The sequence below is a fragment of the Pseudopipra pipra genome, chromosome 1, assembly GCF_036250125.1.
Source record: "Pseudopipra pipra isolate bDixPip1 chromosome 1, bDixPip1.hap1, whole genome shotgun sequence".
NCBI classification, from domain to species: domain Eukaryota; kingdom Metazoa; phylum Chordata; class Aves; order Passeriformes; family Pipridae; genus Pseudopipra; species Pseudopipra pipra.
Window position 1 is genome coordinate 110,036,206 of NC_087549.1, and position 19,065 is coordinate 110,055,270.

Here is a 19,065-nt window from a genome sequence, read left to right on the forward strand (position 1 = left end):
AGTGATGGTTTTTTACCCCTCATATAACTCATTTCAGTAACAAACAGATACTAAACAATTATATGAGAACTTATGTCTATTGCTTCAAAAGGAATACAGGATATGTTAAATATATATACACGCACATGAATATACATACACACACATTTTCTTGTAAATTATTTTAACTGTTACTTACAGAGTTCAAATGAAACTATTCTAGCCCCACTGAAAAATTACTTGAGACTCTACGCTGTTTCAAAACAGAGATAGACTTCACATTTCCTCAAAAACTTAAGACTTTAAAAAAACATTCCCAGTGCACACTGACACGCTCTCTAGATTCTCATACCACCTGTACCCCACACTGGTTCACAGGAAATGTAGAGGACTTAAGCTGTTTTACTTCTCCTCAGTTTAAGTGAAAGCCCAGATCATCAGAAGGCTTCATTACAAGGAAAATTTAATATATACAAACCAAAGCGACTTCAGCAGGAGATGGTGAGACATATTAGTAAAGCATCTTGCTTAGTAGCCAAAATACTTATTCTGAGCTTTAGAAACCCTTTGTCAGCCATTCCTTCTGGGTGATACTGAACTTGGGATCTGCATTTGGGCCCTTCCCCTAAAGCATTCTGATTAACGTGCCACGGGCTACCCTGAGGTCTGCCTTTCTCCTCTGTCTCCCATGGAACTCTGGGCTGAAAATTCACCCTGAACAAAAGAAGCCTTTCTCAGTGAAACCTACAGCCAAATTGGAATAACATCATGAAACCCCTATATCTCCTCCCTCAGCCAACACACTGGGGTCCTGAAAGCTGTGGAGCCATGACCAGTTCCTATCAGCAATGTTCTGCTGCTCTGCCCAAGTTGTCTACTGAAAAAGAGCAGTTTTATTCTCATATGAAATCGTAGCCTGAAAAGCAGCTGGGTATTTTTAGATCAAAGTAGCATTTTGATGCTAAGAGAGAGTCATACAATATCATCAAGAACTAAACTCATTGACACTAGAGGACAGACAGAAATTTTAGCCCATATGTGATGGCACACAATGCGTCATGGCACTCTAAAAGGAAAGGATAAAGAAAAATAATAAATAATAAAACAAAACCCAACTCAAAACAAACAAACAAACAAAAAAGCCCAAAAAAACCAAAAAAACAATGAACAAACCAAAAAACCCCCCACAAACCAAAAACTAAACCCAAAACCAAAAAAAACCCCAAAACCTGAACAATTGTACCACCAGATTAAGACAGCATGAAAACATATTTCATATGAAGTGATTAAAATATTTACTTTGTTAGAACACAGAATCCCAGTAATAACTAAATTAACAATTTTTAATTACTCATAACAAGCCATTTCACAATTATTAGGTAACTATATCAGTCTTTTACTTCATTTCATTGAACCTATCCTCCCTGAACAGTTATTCATACTGAAAATGTATACAACAGATGTGAGAGGGAATAAAAGGATCAAAGAGAAAACAGCTAAAATATATCTGAAAAGCTGGTAACAGAAATTTTACAAAAGCTAGGGAGAGGAGACTAGGGTATCATTAGGCATTTTCATATCCTAATGGAACATGCAAGTTTCAGTCTGTTACTCAGAGTGGGTCCATGGCAAAGAGCCCAAATGAGGTCTGAGAAAGGATAATGTACCTTTAATGATTGAAATAGCAGGAAAATTAAATCTAATCATGTTTCATTAAGCATACTTTAGCTCCCATTTTTACTAAATTATTCTATTATGATTTCCCAACTGTCTGTTGAAATAACCTTTTACAGCAATCTAATTCACCATCATAAACAAGTCTCATTTCTCACAATGAAGTCCCCTGGGATTAGTGAGAGGAGATGGAAAATCTAAACCTTGCCAATCCTGCAGCCACTAAGGTAACCACTCAGGGAGACAAAGGTTTTTGTTTTCCTATTTGTGGCTGATATCATTAAGATATAATTAGAAACTTATTCATGAGTATTAGAGTGTCTGTTATGGAGATACCATTCGCCCAACAAGCATCTTCTATACCAGTCTTTAATAAGCAAGGGAGCAGGCATAATCCCCACTTCACTCTCTGGAGAGTTCTGCATTAAATGGACTGCATTAGACATCCCTCTCACTCCCCCCTTTTTAATGGAATCTTATTCAGGCATCCAGTATTTTCTCAGACTCCATTGTTACCATCAAAACTGCTACCCTGCTTGCTTTCAGCAATATGCTCCTGCAGTGCCATCCAGATGTGAGCCCTAAAGATAGCTACGTGCAGGGAATTTAAATCCTGCTCCAGAACTTGACAAAGGGTGAACAAATGTGGAACTTCAGAATGTACAGTAACAAACAAATTGTACTGTTTAAAGAATAATTCTTGGCCCTCTATAATAGTGAAAGGAGCTATCAACCATTGTATGCATTCTTTCTGCTTCAGTCAAGCAAATAAAGTATGCACCAAGGAGAAAAGATACTTTACTTAAATAAGTAACTGAAAGAAATCTGGTTTTTCTTTGTAAAGATTTAAATTATTGCCAAACTCCATATCAAATCACATGACATAGCAACAGAAAATTGAAAACAATGTCACCCACCAAACAGTGCTTAAGTATCTGCCACAGGGATCACTTTATGGCGATCAGTTGAACTGAAATCAGTGAAAAATGTCATTCCCTGTATTTAGCATAATGATATTTGAACAGGTTATCTTGTTTGGTAGGCAGGAGTGTGAAAGGAACTCAGTATATGCAAAGGAAAGAAAAAGAGTACTAGGGCACAATTTTGCTTCCTGTACTCAATATTATCAGTAAGGAACTACTCGGTCAAAACAAGCAAGGGGCAGAAACTGAACCTTGTAATACAAACAGGGGACTCAAAAGACAAACCTAAGAGGAATGAAGAAAAAAAAGAAAAGATTACCAAAATTTCATCTGAGTCTTTGAGATGATGCTACTGTTATAATTGTAATTAGAAAGTTACAGTGGGGAAACTAAGAGTGGATCATGGTAGGCTTAATCTGTTTGCATACATATGGCTATGAATCTTCCTTAGCAAAGCAATGATTTTTTAGCTTGCCTATAAAAACATTTTATAAAACAAAATATATTTAGAAACTAAGATTATAAGACAATGAGTAAATGACTACAGGTAAAACCAGAAAGTTGAAAGTAGAATATTAAGATTTAAATTGTTTTACTTTGTGGAAGACTGACATTCTAAAATCTAATTATCACCCTGCAATATGAACTCTTCAGGAAGACATTAACATAAGGAATGCATAAAGAATACATTTTTGAAGCCAAACCAGAAAAATTTCTAGACAAGTGATCTGAGTTCAGATGCTTAATGTGGAACCCTCTGCCAGTCAGAAACCATTCACGGATGTTCAATATTCTTTTACAAACCCTATTGTGAAGCACACAATAGCTCAGTACCTTAGTCATCAGAATGCAGATGGTCAATAAAGGTACAGTCAGCAACTTCCTCATTCCTACACCAATATTTATTTAGATGAGATTAAGAGAGGCATTTCAGCTGTTTGACAGAACAGTGATACTGTCACAGTAAAATTCTGGTCATAAGATCAACAAAATCTTATTCTGAAAAGCATGCATCCCAGATTTACTTCTGTATACATGTTCTCTTAAATGCTTTCTCTTTGTCTTGGTTTTTACATTAGCAGGAACAATAAACTGGCAATTTGCTCTAAATCAGCCTGACAAACACAAAGCTTGGAAGAAATGAGATTTTGCTTTAATATTGCTTCTACAGCAAAAATAAATAAATCTTTAAATTTAGATATTAATCATCTTGGGTAAACATTGGAGGTGGTTCTATTTAAAATGTTACATAAAATTCACACAAACTATGGTAAGGTCATGATTTCTCCCTATAACTTGATAGTTAAAGGTCATAAAGGACATAATTTGGTATTAGACTTGTGAAGTCTCATGTTAGAAAGAATCTCTGTCTTTCTGCAGCACCTGCTGTTTCACACATTTGCACATTGCTGTAGGATGGTGCTACAGCCCCTCCTCCTCCCCAAGTCTCCATGTGCCCCTTAGCTCAATCTGTGACTCAGTGACTGGCCAAGTTGGAATGGAAGTGAGGGAAAGCTGCAGAGCTGCACTCCAGCCATCCCTGAGGCATGCAGCAGTTACAAACTAGAGCAACCCTGCCAGCTTCCCAAAGCTGCTGTTCTCTTCACTCCCTCTTCTGCTGCTCACAGTCAACTAACATGTAACTCCTGCCACCAGGTACATTTCTTCTTTTTTACGTCACATGATACAGTATGAAAAACACTTACAAGGTCACAAAGACTGTGAGATTACTAACATAAATAATGTCACACGTATGAATGCATATTTTATATATACACACACACACATATATATAAATATTACAAAAATTACAAACTGATTACGGGAAAAGAACTAAACAAAATGAAATGTGTCAAAGGTGTGGGCACTGCAAGAGTGTGAGAATGGGATAAAAATGTTAAAGAATGGTACGTGAGATTTACCATTTACTGATAAAAATGGGGGAAAATGGACAACAAAAGACAAAGAATTTAACTTGTTTAATTTTATTCACAGTAGAACCAGTTACCAATCCAGAAGATTAACTACTTTTGTTGGATTATTTAAATTAAAATGTAGGAGAAAGGCAGTAAATGCCACAGAACCTTTGGAGGAAAGCGGCGTGAGAGAAGTAATGTGGTTTCTGAAGATGGTGATGCCCGTTAAATCTTTAATTAAAAAGGAGTGCAATTATCCCTTTACCTATTCCCAACAACCTCCCAAATATTTTTTCTCTAATAAGTAGGTAAATTGTCTAATTATAATGACTGAGTGAAAAGAGCTTTGATGTAATAAAAATACTGTAGAAATGTGCTATGATAAACATCGAGAACTATGAAACTTGTCCATAAACAGAGAATCTGGGTAAATACTAATTCTTAAAGAATTACTGTTAATTTTTAACTCACATGTACTAACACCAACCTCTTCACAGTCAACCAAATAAACAGCACAGACTGGAAATTAACCTCATGACTCAGAGTTGTGTATTTTTAACTTGCTAATTTCTCTGAGAAATAACTTGCTTCAGAAAACAAGTCAATCTGTTTAAGTCATAAAAAATTAAACTGGTTTCTCATACAAAAATGGAAGTGGTGAGACAAATTTCTACAGCTAGTAACTAAAATCCCATGCATGCATTTTCAGTATATAAAGCAGAATCTGACTCAGTTCTAACAGAAAGTCTACTTACCCAAACAACCTATCTAAAACACTCATCAACTGAAGAAGTCTTAAAAGTACAAGACAGGTACACAGGACACTCTCCTCAGCCTCTAGGAATTCACAGCTCAAGGACTTTGAGGCAGAAGTAGATTTTTAGAACATAATAGCTCTCAATGGATTTTTCTTCATTAATTTGTCCAGTCTATTTTTTACTTCAAGTATGGACAGAGCTGAGAGCTGAACATAGCCCTACAGGAAACAGTATCACTTTTGTCAGTTTTTAAGATCCCAACTGCAAGTTGTCTTTGGTTATTATAATACAGATCTTGTGTTAGTAGATACAGTGAACAGCAAAACTGCTCCCTATTCACCTGACTGCATGCTATGTGTATATGTAAAGATCATAGTTCCCCTTCAATCACCACCTTCCAGACTAAAGCATACGGAAGAGTAATCTCTTTCACAGGGGCCATTCCAGATCTTAGATCATCTGTGTCTCTTTTCTTTGCACTTTTTACTGTTCTATGGTAAACTTTTTGAGAGGAGGAACCCAAAATGTACACATGGAGTAACATGCACGATGTTTTTCTGCCTACCATTGCAATACTTCCTCTTATAATGTATAAGATTCAGTGTGCTCTCCTGACCAGGACAAAGGATTAAACAGGTGTTGTTATTAGACTGTGGTTTTATTTAATCATGATATCTCATTCCTGAGTGATAATGGCAACACATCTTGAACCACTGCATAAGTAGAGTTGGGACCACTGACAGCAGACACATACAGGTTTCAGGGCTGCTTTGAAAAGGAGTGCAAATTAAACTGAAAGTGAGTAGCATTAAGTGTCAAAAAAACTGCAGAGGATTTTAATTACATGAATAATCACAAGATCATGAAGGTTATGCACAAAACTTCTATCAAAAATGCTCAAATAAAGTGCGATGAAAGAATATGCGAACGCTTAACAGTCTTATGACCATGAAAAAACCCTCAAAACAACCCAAGCCAAAACTGTTGAAGAAGGGGAAAACCTTGATTTAGAAACTCTGCATTCTGAACTTTGTATGATCTTAAATGACTTTGCATTTGCAGAAAAACTGAGAGAGAACACGAGCTCCAATTCTGCGCCTATCCAAGCCTTAGGGCTGTCTTGAGGTGCCCCCTCACTCCTGCTCCTGGTGACACCCATCATTAAGGAGCATAAGCTCAATACCCTTCTGCCATAAGTTCCCAAGACTGACAGACTGATCTGACAACTAAAATGAAATTCCTGATACAATGTTCAGTGACCATGGAAAAAGGTCATAAACTCTTTATTCAGACTAAACTGGGGCAAAAATAACAGAATCATTCCTGATGGAACAGGCTAAACAGAATAACGTACTATTAAATGAAGTACCGGCGAATTTTAATAGAAGTTATCTATCAATCTAAAATTACAAATAAAAGAAATATGATTACACTATAAGAGCAAAACTTCATGTCTTTTCCATGTTTTTAGAAGTGCAGTTTTGGTTTTGTTTTGGTTTTTGTTTTTTTTTACACAGGATTCTTCACCGAAACACTATAAAAGTTTTCTAGGTAAGTATTTCAAATATTCTACAAATCTTATCTGTTCTAAAGGTCCCAGAATTAAAAAGTCTTAGTTAACATTTAAGTGCATTTGTTTTCCATTTTGTTTTAGAGGAAAGTCTTCCAGTTTTCCAAGAAATAAATTCTAATAGCTTTAACTTTTCCTGTCATGTGCAAAGCTAAAGTTAGAATGTTCCCTTAAAGGTCAGAGCTTCACTGTTTTTAAGGAAAAATATAATCACTAAGGAAAATTCTCCACAAAAATATTCAAATTTCCCAATCACGAAATTAAAAAAAAATCTGTTCAGAACACTGTTAAAACCCACAAGACTCATATTTAAGGCACCTTGCATAATGTTTAAATGTACTGAGAGACAAAACAAGTTGGCAGAAACACTCAGTGACTTTATACATCCAACCACTCAACCCTGACCTACAGTCTGTCTTGGATTTGGTTCATAAAACACGACCCTCATGCAGTATAAAATGTAGATGCCTCAGATAAGGAAGAAATGGGAGAGGAGCCAAGCCAGCTGAATAAGCATTGCCACTTCAGTACATCCACCTTGCTTACTTAAAGGTCAAAGCATACAAATTGTTAGGAAGCAAAAAATAGACAAAGAAATCAGAAACACTACTGACTTGGACGCTAACCTAGAGGAGTTAACGTATCTAACTACAGGCAGGGCTCAGTAAACGGTGGCTACTATACTAGGAAAATAATGTGTTGGGTAATTTTTGTTCAGTTGATTGGTTTTTAGGAAGATGGACTGGATTGGGACAATGACAGAATGACATAAGGTTGTAGTCACCTTTGGAGTTCTGTAGTCTAGCCCCCTGCTCAAAGCAGTCCTGCCAAAGCAGGCTGACTCACAGCTGCATCCAGATGAGTGTTAAGTCTCCAAGCATAGAGATCGTACAACCTCTCTCATCTCTGGTTCTAGTGTTTCACCACCCTCCTCACAGCAAAAAGTTTCTTTCTATATAAAGCTGGAACTTCCCATCTTCCAAATTTCATTCACACTCTTGCCTTTCCATATTGGACTGCTGAGACAAGTTAGGTTTCCTCTTTTCTGTAGTGTCCCATGAGATAGCTACATGCAGGAATAAGATCCCCCCAAGACTTCTTTGCAAAGGTCATATGAAACTTGTTCTCTCAGCCTTTCCATGTCTGCCATGTGCTCCAGGCCCTCGAGCATCAGAGAGTACATTCAGTGGGCTTGTTCCAAGATGTCAAATGTTCAGGGTAAGCACTATTACACCCTTTTACAATATATTTAAAATTCTTCTCTGAATGCAGTATTTGAACAAATTCTGTATTCCAAACAAGCTTAGCCTTCCAAGAAAAACTAACTTTTAAAAGTTGCTCAGAATAACCACTATTGGTTTGTAGTTGGAGGGGTTTAAGGGAAGTGCCAACTATCAGCATCCAGCAAGGTCCAAAGGACAACAGGTAATCCTCTAAATACAGGACAAACCTAATGGATTTGGAGCAACATCCAAGGGCCAGCACATGGTACTATGCAGAGGCTCTACCCTTTGCAGGTGTGGAGAATTAAACAACTGTTGTGTTGGATCTCAAGTCAGTCCCTGAAGGGATCATACCACTGCCTTTCATACCATAACACTGGATAAATATTAGCATTATAGTTACTTGTTAATTGTTTTGAACAGAGTTTAAACTGCATCGTCACCATGCGTCCCTGTAACACTCCGTTTGTCCCAATCAACAGAACATGCAAAAAGACCAGAGGCCTCAGCGGGCTCTATGTCACTTTGAAGCAACACTGTGAAGTTGCTTCACAGTCAGAGCAATGACATGATAAAGACAGAGATCTGCCATGCAAGGAATAACGACTGTTAGTTCATGACAACTTTTTCTTTGAAATTGTGAGAATATTTTCATTCAAAAGACAACTGGTAAGACACAGAATGACCATCCACTCCAGACTACTTAAGAAATGTTTATTAAAAAAAACACCTTCACCAAAACAGTATGCTTGAGTGCTTATTGAAGACTGGTAATATATAACATGAAGAGTGAGACCAAAGAGATGGAAAACAGTCACGGCATCGTAAAACTTAGAAATGTGTTCTAGTATCAGCAGTAATTATGGCCACTATTTCTGCAAAGAATACAGCTATGCACTTCACTATTTGTTTGTGATTTTCTTATCCAGTATGTTATACCTAGCTTTAAAACCTTATTACTGTCTTTTAGACTCATGTTTATTGTCTGTACAATTTTCAAGTTCTGGGACAGGATAAAAAAAAATCTACCAAGAAACACATAAAAATATTGTTTATACATGAGTTTTCTTATGTCCCTTAGCACTGATTATAAAATAAAAAAAAATAGTTATGTAGCATACACACTAAAATATTACTGTCTAGCAATAGGAAGCAATTCCTTTAAGATGCAAATAGCTGAATTTCCTTCCGATAAAAGAATATAATGCTGTCACAAATGCTGTGGACTCAATTTTTCTCTCAGAAGTGGAGCTCCAGGTGATTTTGTAAATAACTTTACTCCCATCACTAACAGAAGCACTAGTTCAAAATAGTTTATTAGATAAGAAAGAGAATGATAGAAGGACATGCTTTTTTCTTTTTTAAAACCCATTTTATTATGCAGAATATTAATTTATAATATTAAAATGATTTAAAGGATGGCTCTACTTCCTCAAACACTTTTTTTTTTTCCACCAGCTGTCCTACTGGGGATAAATCTACACAGACATACAGTCATAAAATAGGCTGCCCACATTTACTTAAAATTTATACAGTGCTTCTCATACCAAAACTTGAATATCTTCTAAATCCTAAGGAATTTATCATTCTTACATTCCTGTGATGTTCCCATCACTTCTAACACTCCTGTTCCAGTCCTTTCATGAGATTTCTTCAAACTACAGTGGTCTTCTGCAAGTATGGGAGGACATCCACACATTAAGCGTGAAGATATCCTTTACTTTGAACTTGCTAGGGCACCTAAGCCAGGATGGCTACAGCAGCTGTCTAAGTATTTATTAAGCTCTGCACTTTGTAAGCCCTCTGTTGGTGTGCCCACATTACAAATGTTAATGAAGCTACTAGCTCAGAGTTAGGTAGAGACAACTTTGTGAATTGTTGCCACACACTGACTGCAGCACAGACGAGCCTTAAGCTCTGTGATAACAGCAAACGTTGAAAGCCTAGTACATGTTACAATGATATTGAAAAAATCAAATCTTTCTCCCATTGTTTGTAGGAAAATGCCTGTGCAAAGGAAACTTTAGTTGACCTCTTCAGAGGGGAACAAAAGGCTGGAGAGCAGCCCTGTGGCAAGTGAGCTGGGGGTCCTGGTCAATGGTAAGTTGAATGCGAGTCAGCAGTGCTCTGGCAGCCAAAGGGTCAGCCGTGTCCGGGGGGGCATCGGGCAAAGCATCACCAGCCGGTCGATCGAGGTGATTGTCCTGCTCTGCTCTGCACTGGTGCAGCCTCACCTGGAGTACTGTGTGCAGTTTTGGGCACCATAATATAAGAAGGACATCTAACTAGTAGAGTGTGTCCAAAGAAGGGTTGCCCAGATAGTGCAAAGTCTCAAGGGCAAGACCCACAAGAAGCAGCTGAGGTCACTTGGTTTGTTCAGCCTGGAGGAGAGAAGGCTGAAGGGAGACCTCATCACAGCCTACAACCTCCTCAAGTGAGGCAGCAGAGAGGAGATGCTAATCTCTTCTCTCTGGTGACCATCGACAAGACATGAGGGAATGGAATAAAGCTGCATCAGGGCAAGTTCAGACAATATAAGAAAAAGATTCTTCACTGAGAGGGTGGCTGAGCACTGTAACAGACTTCCCAGAGAAGTGGTCATGGCACCAAGCCTGACAGAGTTCAAAGAGCATCTGGATGACACTTCTAGTCATATGACGTACTTCTAGGTAGTCCTGCAAGAAGCAGGTAGTTGGACACTACGATCTTTCTTAGTCCCTTCCAACTTCAGAAAATCTCTAGTTCCGTGACTGCTTTATCCATATGCAAAACCACTACATATCACTTAACAGTATCCAGGGAAACAAATCAAATACCATGGGTTCTCATTATTAATCACAATCAGAAATTGCTTTTATACCATGCATTTTAGCTTCTAGTAGTTTTGTTGTCATATGTTAAAAACATGAGCTACACACCAATAAAACAAAACTGTTAAGAATTCATTCTGTGTACAGTGTTAATGATTGCAGAGAACATCTGATGATAACAGATTAACAGCCGATTCAACACTAATTGAACATTTATATGTGTAAACCCTCCTCAGAAACTCCTGACTGAAAGATTACTGAAACAAAGCAAAACAAAACAAAAAAATCTGTTTCTGAAAGGAAAACTTTCTCTTAGTAAGATTCTGCTTCATGCTAAAAAGTTCTCAGGAGAATTCCACTTAGACATCTTTATCTCCAGGACTATACATTCTGATGTATAATCTTATCTCTTTTAGGTATACACAATTTTCATGTCAGCAATTAACAGAAATAAGTAGTCTCAGGAATCTCATCCTTAAACTAAAAGTGCTTAAGCAAGTCAACTGAGTAATGAAAAAACCAACATTTTTACCAGAGGAGCCATATTTTATTCCTTGAAAATTGGAAATTAACATACTGTACTCTACTACCTTTTCTTCTTTGGTCTTTAGAAACACTCCTATTAATTTGAGTTAGCATAAAGAAGAATAAATGCAATACCTTACTAAGTGTTGACATTTGAAAAAGACTGAAACCATTCTTATTGTTAAGGTGTTCTTCTACTCATAGCAAATTTTACACTTGCATTACATTTTTTTTCTTTAAATGGTATCTCGTAATTTCAATTTCATTTCAAATACATAAATTCTAAGATATTCCAACACTTTTTCACTTGTTTCTCCTTAACTCATCTTTGAATATTAAATCTCTTTCAAAAAAGCAATTATTTTGCTTTATAAACCACCAATTAAAATAGGATTTTGGCATTTCCACTTTCAGAAATCTTCATAGATTATATTCCTAATCTGTCACAGCAGGTTTACATACACTGTCACAGTATACAATCTGACTATTAAATATAAATTTCAGGAAGTATGTGCACAAGAAGAAAAAAACATGGAGATACTAATTATGGATACATTTAAGTTTCCTAACTATAACTAATGCTCATCCTGTAGAAGCCACAAATATTCATCTTAGAATATAATTTCAGATACCTTACAAATACAGCTTTCCCCTAAAAGCAGTAAGGAAAGGTGAAATTCATTAGCAGCAGAAGAAATTCATTCAGCAGCAGATATTTGTACTCTCTTACAGAATATAAGAATAAGAGTTTCCTACTCTATTGTTTCAAGTACCCACTCTGGGTGGCTTACAAACACTTGCAAGAGTTAGAAACGTGTTGTCCATTCTTTTGTGCTAAGGACAGAATAGCAATATAAATAAAATAATCACTATATTTTTATATTTATAGTTTAGATACTAAGATACTATCTACCATTGATTGCTGGTATTTACTAATAAATACAATATCTTTCAATCTTACTACAATATAATTTTTATTAAAACAATATATCTTTAAATTTTAGCAGGCCATTAAAATACAGAACTTTGTAAAAAAAAACATTTTACAGCAAGAACTGAAGTCTGTGACATGCTGGTGTGATTAAAAGCTACACCAGAGATTTTAATAGGATAAGCACACAATTGACTAGTGAGCTTTAAAAATAGGGTAGCACTGAGCTCCTAATCACAAGCATCATTAGCTTTAGTTTTAAAACTTAAAAAAATACAATTTCACCAACTACACAGAATTTCTTTTCTGTGCAACAGCTTACATTCAGATATCTCTAAAGGAAGACCAGGTAATATTTATGATATTGCCCTAACTTAGAAAGTAACATAGAACAGAGAATAACATTTATGCCAATTTCACTGCTTGCTACTCAGCAATGTGAAAATCTTGGTAGCAATCTAAAATATGAATAGCCATAATTTACAAATATGGCAGTAAACCACTTCCAAATCCTTTATTAACCTCATTCCAGAATTATAACATAATAATAAAAAAGAATATTTTGTATATCATAAACTGATCCTGCAGACAGATGACAGGTTTGACATAGTAAAACATATTCAAAACAGAATACTAAGGATGTAGTAGAAAAAGGCAGCAAGAAAATAAAACCTGGAACATATCCCACAGTAACTTCTTCTGCTACAATCCTTTCTTCATCAACAGTAGCATTTTATATTTATATCTTATATCAACCCAACTTTTGGCATCATTTACATAATCATGGAATTTGGTTCATTATTCTTAATCTTGTTATCAAGAGGAGTTTGCATCTTTTAATTTTTGTACATTATGATGCCAACCTTTCTTCTGCTTTTCGATCACTTACTGTCCTGAAAATACTCGTATATTGTCAATATATCTCCTTTTCTCCACAAATACGCATCCCTACATTATCGCTGACCACATTAGACATTATAGCAAGATCAATGTCCACTCGTATTACAGTCATACCTTCATATTGCTTCGTAGAACTACTCATAATCTACATAACTGCTCGCACTAGGATCTGGGATCATGGTACCAATGAAATTAATTTCCATTCAGGTGTAACATGAAATTCCCCTCTGAAATTCTATAACCAAGAACTCTATACAGGTCCTCACATACTCACAAAGTCCACCATTAATGCGTATTTCCTAAACGCAACTAACTGTTGAGAGATAAATGAGTGCTGAGGGTTTCCAGGGGAACTGGAACTCTATTTAAAGCCTCTTACTAATTAGATCACTAACTAAAACCTAGCTCAGGTAAATATAAATATGTTATATAAATAATGGCTATTCTCTTAGAAAACTCTTAAGGTAGACAGCAACAGATTTTTTCACTAATCCAGTTCTTTTTGTTTGGCAATTATAACATAAATCTTATGAAAGGATACATTTCATGTGCTTTAGTTGAATTTAGAGATCTAACTGGTTCAGTGAGATGATAGAGAATAAAAAATTGCCAAATCTCAGTGTTACTGCTTAGACCAAAACATAGAGTAGCATTGAGTAAAAGAGGTAGTGTAACTCTACGCTGATGAGCAGGGAAAAGCAGTCCTATTAAAACCTATTTCTTGTAAACTGCTCAGTATCTGCAAGCCATCACAGCCTTGCTACTGAGATAGCTAGATTAAAGCTAGTACATTCAATTCCACTTTGATCGTAGCCTAGAAACAAAGACTGCTCCTGGAGATACTTTCAAATTTTGAGCCCACAATATTTCCCTTCAGAGCCTAACAGAGTCAATGTCCTGTCAGTCACATCACAGCTAATAATATGAACTATACTTAATGATACATAGAAAATATACATTGGATATTCAGTCTTGGCACAGAAATCACGCAGTACTAGTGATATTCCTTGAACTTGATAGCAATACCTCTACATTAACTTACTGTCAGTATAAAATAGTATATTGACTCTGAAGCATAATTCAAATTCAATAGATCACGGTCTGGTATAATTCTAGGTACAGAGTTCAACATTTCTATTTGTACTGTTTCTCGAAACAAACAGAAGTACAAACCTAGACAAAGACTAGGTTATGGAGAATAATGAGAAGCAAATTATAGGCAACTCCCTTCATCCATATGACTATGAAAAACATTTCAGAAACCTGTAATGAAGGAGTTTGCTAATCTGTTCTGTTCAATCCACTCTGTTTATGAGGAAAACAGCCTAATGATTAATTCTTCCAGTCTGTCTAGTCCTGGCTCCCAAGCTTTACTAATTGCCTAACCTTCCTTTGCTGAATTTACTTTTCTGTAGGGAAAACAGGGGAACAGGTTGCCACCCTCCTTATTGTTTTGGGTGTCATATCTCACATCCCTTGAGCCAAACAAGACCACAGCTGACAGCCACAGTACTGTTAAAGCTTGAATGCTGCATATGGCAATCGAAGCAATTTCAGGCGTTCTCTCAGAACAAAGCATATTGAAGGGGGAAATTTTTTTCTCCCTAAAAGCTACAAGATTTCCCCCTCACCACTCTTTACCATAAGCTCAAAGAGAGCTATACGGGTTCAAGAGAGTTGTGAAACCTTCACAGAATTGCAGACAATTTTGAGCTGAACTGCTTTTTTCTCCCTAAAAAACCCCATACTATTTCTAGAACTCATGAGGTCAAACTGCATGTGGGGAGGTCAGGAGGGAGCATTTATGGCTGGCTCTAACTCATCCTACTTACATGGTATGACATACACACATTTTAAATTCCATGACTACAGATACATGATAAAAATTTTTTCAATATCTGGGAATACTTCTAGAGATCATAACCACGTTCAAATACTCATAGCTATAGACTAACATATATATATATAGGAAGTTAAATTTCAAGATTCTAGCACCGAAGGACATTTCAAACATTAATTCAATATTTAAGGATTAATATGACACATCTGGCTTCCATATTCTACTATGTTCTTCTTTTATTACTACCTAAAAGTAGTACTCATCCTAGGTCAAAACTATTTACGAAATACTGTAAAATCTTGGCATTTGTAAAATCTTGGGGTTTGTTATTCTGAATATTTATCACAAGAAGAGATTTGTACATATATGCACAAAAAATGTCATAAAGCTTGTGTTCCGTATGCTGTTGGAAAAATCTATCATCACTTAAGAAGTTACTTTAATAAAAAAGGGCTTATCTGGGTATGCAGTATTAAAGAGATTCAAAATGACAGGCAGTGAAATAAATCACTGCAAAGGAAGAGTGAAGATTAAAATAATTAAACCTAAGAAAGGAATATCAAAGTTGATTCAGAATCACATTTATGAACATCATCTGAAAAAGACTGAATTTCAGGAATGATGCAAAAGCAAGTATGCAACATGCCCACACTGCATAAATTATGCAGATTTATTTATAACAGATATTTAGTATTCATCAGGAGCATGCTTACATGACAGGACACTTACCTGATGCAACTTCATGAACACAAAGATGAAAAAAATAAATAAGAGACTGTGGAATTTAGCAATGAGAAGGTTAATGGATAGCACAGTACCCAGATTCCAAAGCAGTCTAAACGTTTATCTTCTTCATTAACATATTTGTTTTGCAACTTATCAGAGAAATAAAATCATCAACAGTTTTCCTGACATTTATAAGTGGCAGATCCTATTTAGGGATGGAAATTTCGCATGTGACTATCCAAAATCTTATCCTTGATACTTTATATTGAAAGAAATTCCAAAGTCAAATAGTAGGAATTGAGACCATCAAACTTGTATTTGATACTATTTAATAAAATGCAAGTTCCTCAGCATTTCTTGCTTCAGTTGGGCAAATATATAGTTCTAATTAGAGATCAAGCTCTTTTGTTCTATTTTTCGGGAGGTTTTTTGATTAAAAAAGTATCCTTAGGAAACTTCAATTAGTTGGTAAGAACTGCATAAATGGCCACTTAAACTAGATAGACTGTTTCATTTGATTTTATCAATGTCTTATTATTTTATCCACATGCCTAATGAAACTTACTAGTTTGACATGATTTGAGAGATATTATATCTATCTATTAGAATATATATATTAAAAATTATTCTTACCAAAATGACTTGGAAAAGAACTGGGAAAAGATGGATTTCTTCCACGAGGCTGTAAAAACATATTTTAAGATTTATTTAAAAACAGAGGAATAGAATTCTTACACACTAAACTCACAACAGGAACAGAGTAGTAGAATAGTTGTTTCCAAAATCCATGACCCAGAACCTTAGCTTTAGACTAGCTCTCAACAAAAATGAGCTCCACTTCAGATATTAAATAGAAACAGCAATGTCAGGCTGTTTTGGAAATTACTTCCAGGTCTGCTTCACTGATGCGATTCAAGTGAGTGGAACAGTAATTAAGTTAATATTTTTTAATGGCAGAAATTAATAAAAATTCATAAGTATAGCACTATACATACTATGAAACAGAGTGCACCATTAACTAACTTAATTAATAGACTCAGCACACATAATAGAATCATAAAGATGCTGTGTTTTTCTAAAGTATGCTATTTTTACTAGCTTCTTGGGTTTAACATATTTCTATATGATACTTTTGTCAGCCAACTCTCTTGAAAGTGCTGAGCAGTGGTGGCCCTACAGAAGTTAGCTATATTCTCCTGCATTTCAAAATCAGATACAAACCAGCATGTATATGCTTATAAGAAAGAAGAATATTCTCAAAAATCAGTAATACTTTACATTAATGCAGTATTTTCTACTCTTAGAACACAAAACACTTTATATTTATCAGTAAAGCATGTCTCTCACACTATGACATATGAAGCATATGATTACATATGCTTAACTGTATTATATTGTCTAGTTTGAAGAATGATTGTCCCCCCTCTTATACACTATACTAGATGCCTATTCACCAAGCATGACAGAGAACATCAAATTGTATGTTTTGAAAATTTTCTCTTGTGTCAGTATAACATTACTGAAGTGATTCATAAGCAACTGGTAGGTTTAGCCTTGTGATACACTTAAGACTGTATTATGAGTCGTGTAATAAACACAGAACTCAAACACAGAGAGTATGTCTGGGATCTCTCCATACAACAAACTACAAAATTGTCTTTCAAGAAGTGTGTCAGTTAAAAACACAAAGTTATATTATATTGTTCTCTGTGAAGAAACATGAGTTATATTTGACTAAGATGAGCATCGAATTTCATGTTTGAAGCTTTACTATGTAAAACTCTATACCAGCTTCTGGTACAACAGTAATCAGATTAATTCTGTTTGGTAAACTATTTGTTAAAAAGAACTTACATATTCCTGAAATCACATAGTTCAATTTCAGAGTTTTTATTCATGTCCAGTAAGAAAAGAGAAGGTATTATTTTTCTGGATAGGGTAAGCTAAAGTACTATACTGTGAATTGAAGTGGCTAAAAGAAATGTAACATTCTCCTCTATGAACTTCATGAAAAAATTCATAGGGAGCTAGAACAAACATCCAAGGGTCATAAAAGAATGAGATGCTTCATTGAGATTAATGTCACCTCTCAAGCTCTGGTTGGTCACATTTGCTGAAATCACATCATGTAAAGGAAATACAATAAGGAATAAAAGCCACACTAAGAGAACAACCATATCTACGAAGAACTAAGAATTACTTCTGAGTAATGCAGATGTGTGCATTATGTATGAATAATGGTTTACTATTTCTTACTGTTTTCCTATTTCTCTGATCCTTGCCTTAACCTAAACGTAATAATGATTCTATGATACAGAATCTATATGAGTTTGGGGAGGGAGCAGGGGATTAGTATAGGAAGATCTGTTGCACTGTACACCACTGGCACGTGGACCTAGAGATGAGTAAAACACATCCACTAAATTGTTCAAAACATAATAAACCGGTATCATTTTATGCACTTATATATATACATTTAACAAAATTAAGTAATAGCCTTGTTCACACAAATGTGTTTATTTTTTCTTACATACAGAAATGTTACACCCAGTAGAGAGAAAAGAGTTTATGTAAGGAAAGAAACTCATTATTTCTAAGCTTAGAAGCTTGAATTTAAGGACAATTTCTCTTCTTATTAAGTCGAAGTGAAAAAAAATCCATATGCAGTGGAAAAAAAACAGTTCCTTCCATAGGTCAGGAGAACATGAAAGCTGTTCTCCTCTGGGCAATCTAGTAACTCTTTAATAGACAGTTATGGCACCTTGGACACAGCCAGTTCATAAGAGAGTCCCAGCATTGCAGATAGTAAGACTTATTATATTTGAGGTTCATTACCAGAGCCAAATCTATGAGTTAAATGAAAAGCTTAGGCCATGCCTGTAAAACAGAATTTTGCTGATGTGGGTATAACAATACTGAACATTAAAAATGCCATTTAAACACCACAGAATCCCAAAAAGAGCAACAACTGTAACAGTATTTGTACTGACAAAATTAAGTTTTGCCAGCACAAACCTACTTGTGCTTAGGGCTTATTGGAATTACTTACCCCAGCAAAAGCTGCTCACTTTGCTACATAAGCAGCATTTAAACTGTGAACACATTAGCAGTAAAACACAATCAAATACCAAGAATAGCTAAGCAATCCTATTTTAGGAAAAACCTAGAAAAATGCTTTTGTGGTAAAGGGTAAATTATGAAACAATTGTTTCCAAAAACTGCAAGCAGTCCCGATTGTTACAGCATTACAAAGTCAGCTTTACTTTCTGCTGAGATAAGCTAAAACAAAA

At 35.6% G+C, this 19,065-nt stretch overlaps 1 protein-coding gene across 14 annotated transcripts in view; it reads right to left on the reverse strand.

The window, feature by feature from the left end:
- ULK4 (unc-51 like kinase 4) overlaps positions 1–19,065 on the reverse strand; it is a 227,206-nt gene that overhangs the window by 98,342 nt on the left and 109,799 nt on the right. For 13 of the 14 annotated variants that reach the window (XR_010434258.1, XR_010434260.1, XR_010434256.1 and 10 more), the window contains one exon: positions 16,409–16,457. The exons of the other annotated variant lie outside the window; for it this stretch is intronic. Coding sequence is in view for 5 of the 13 variants with exons in the window: in XM_064670861.1 (XP_064526931.1) it covers positions 16,409–16,457 (49 nt within the window). In the remaining 8 variants the exon portion in view is untranslated. The remainder of the gene's footprint in view (positions 1–16,408; positions 16,458–19,065) is intronic. 14 annotated transcript variants of the gene reach the window in all.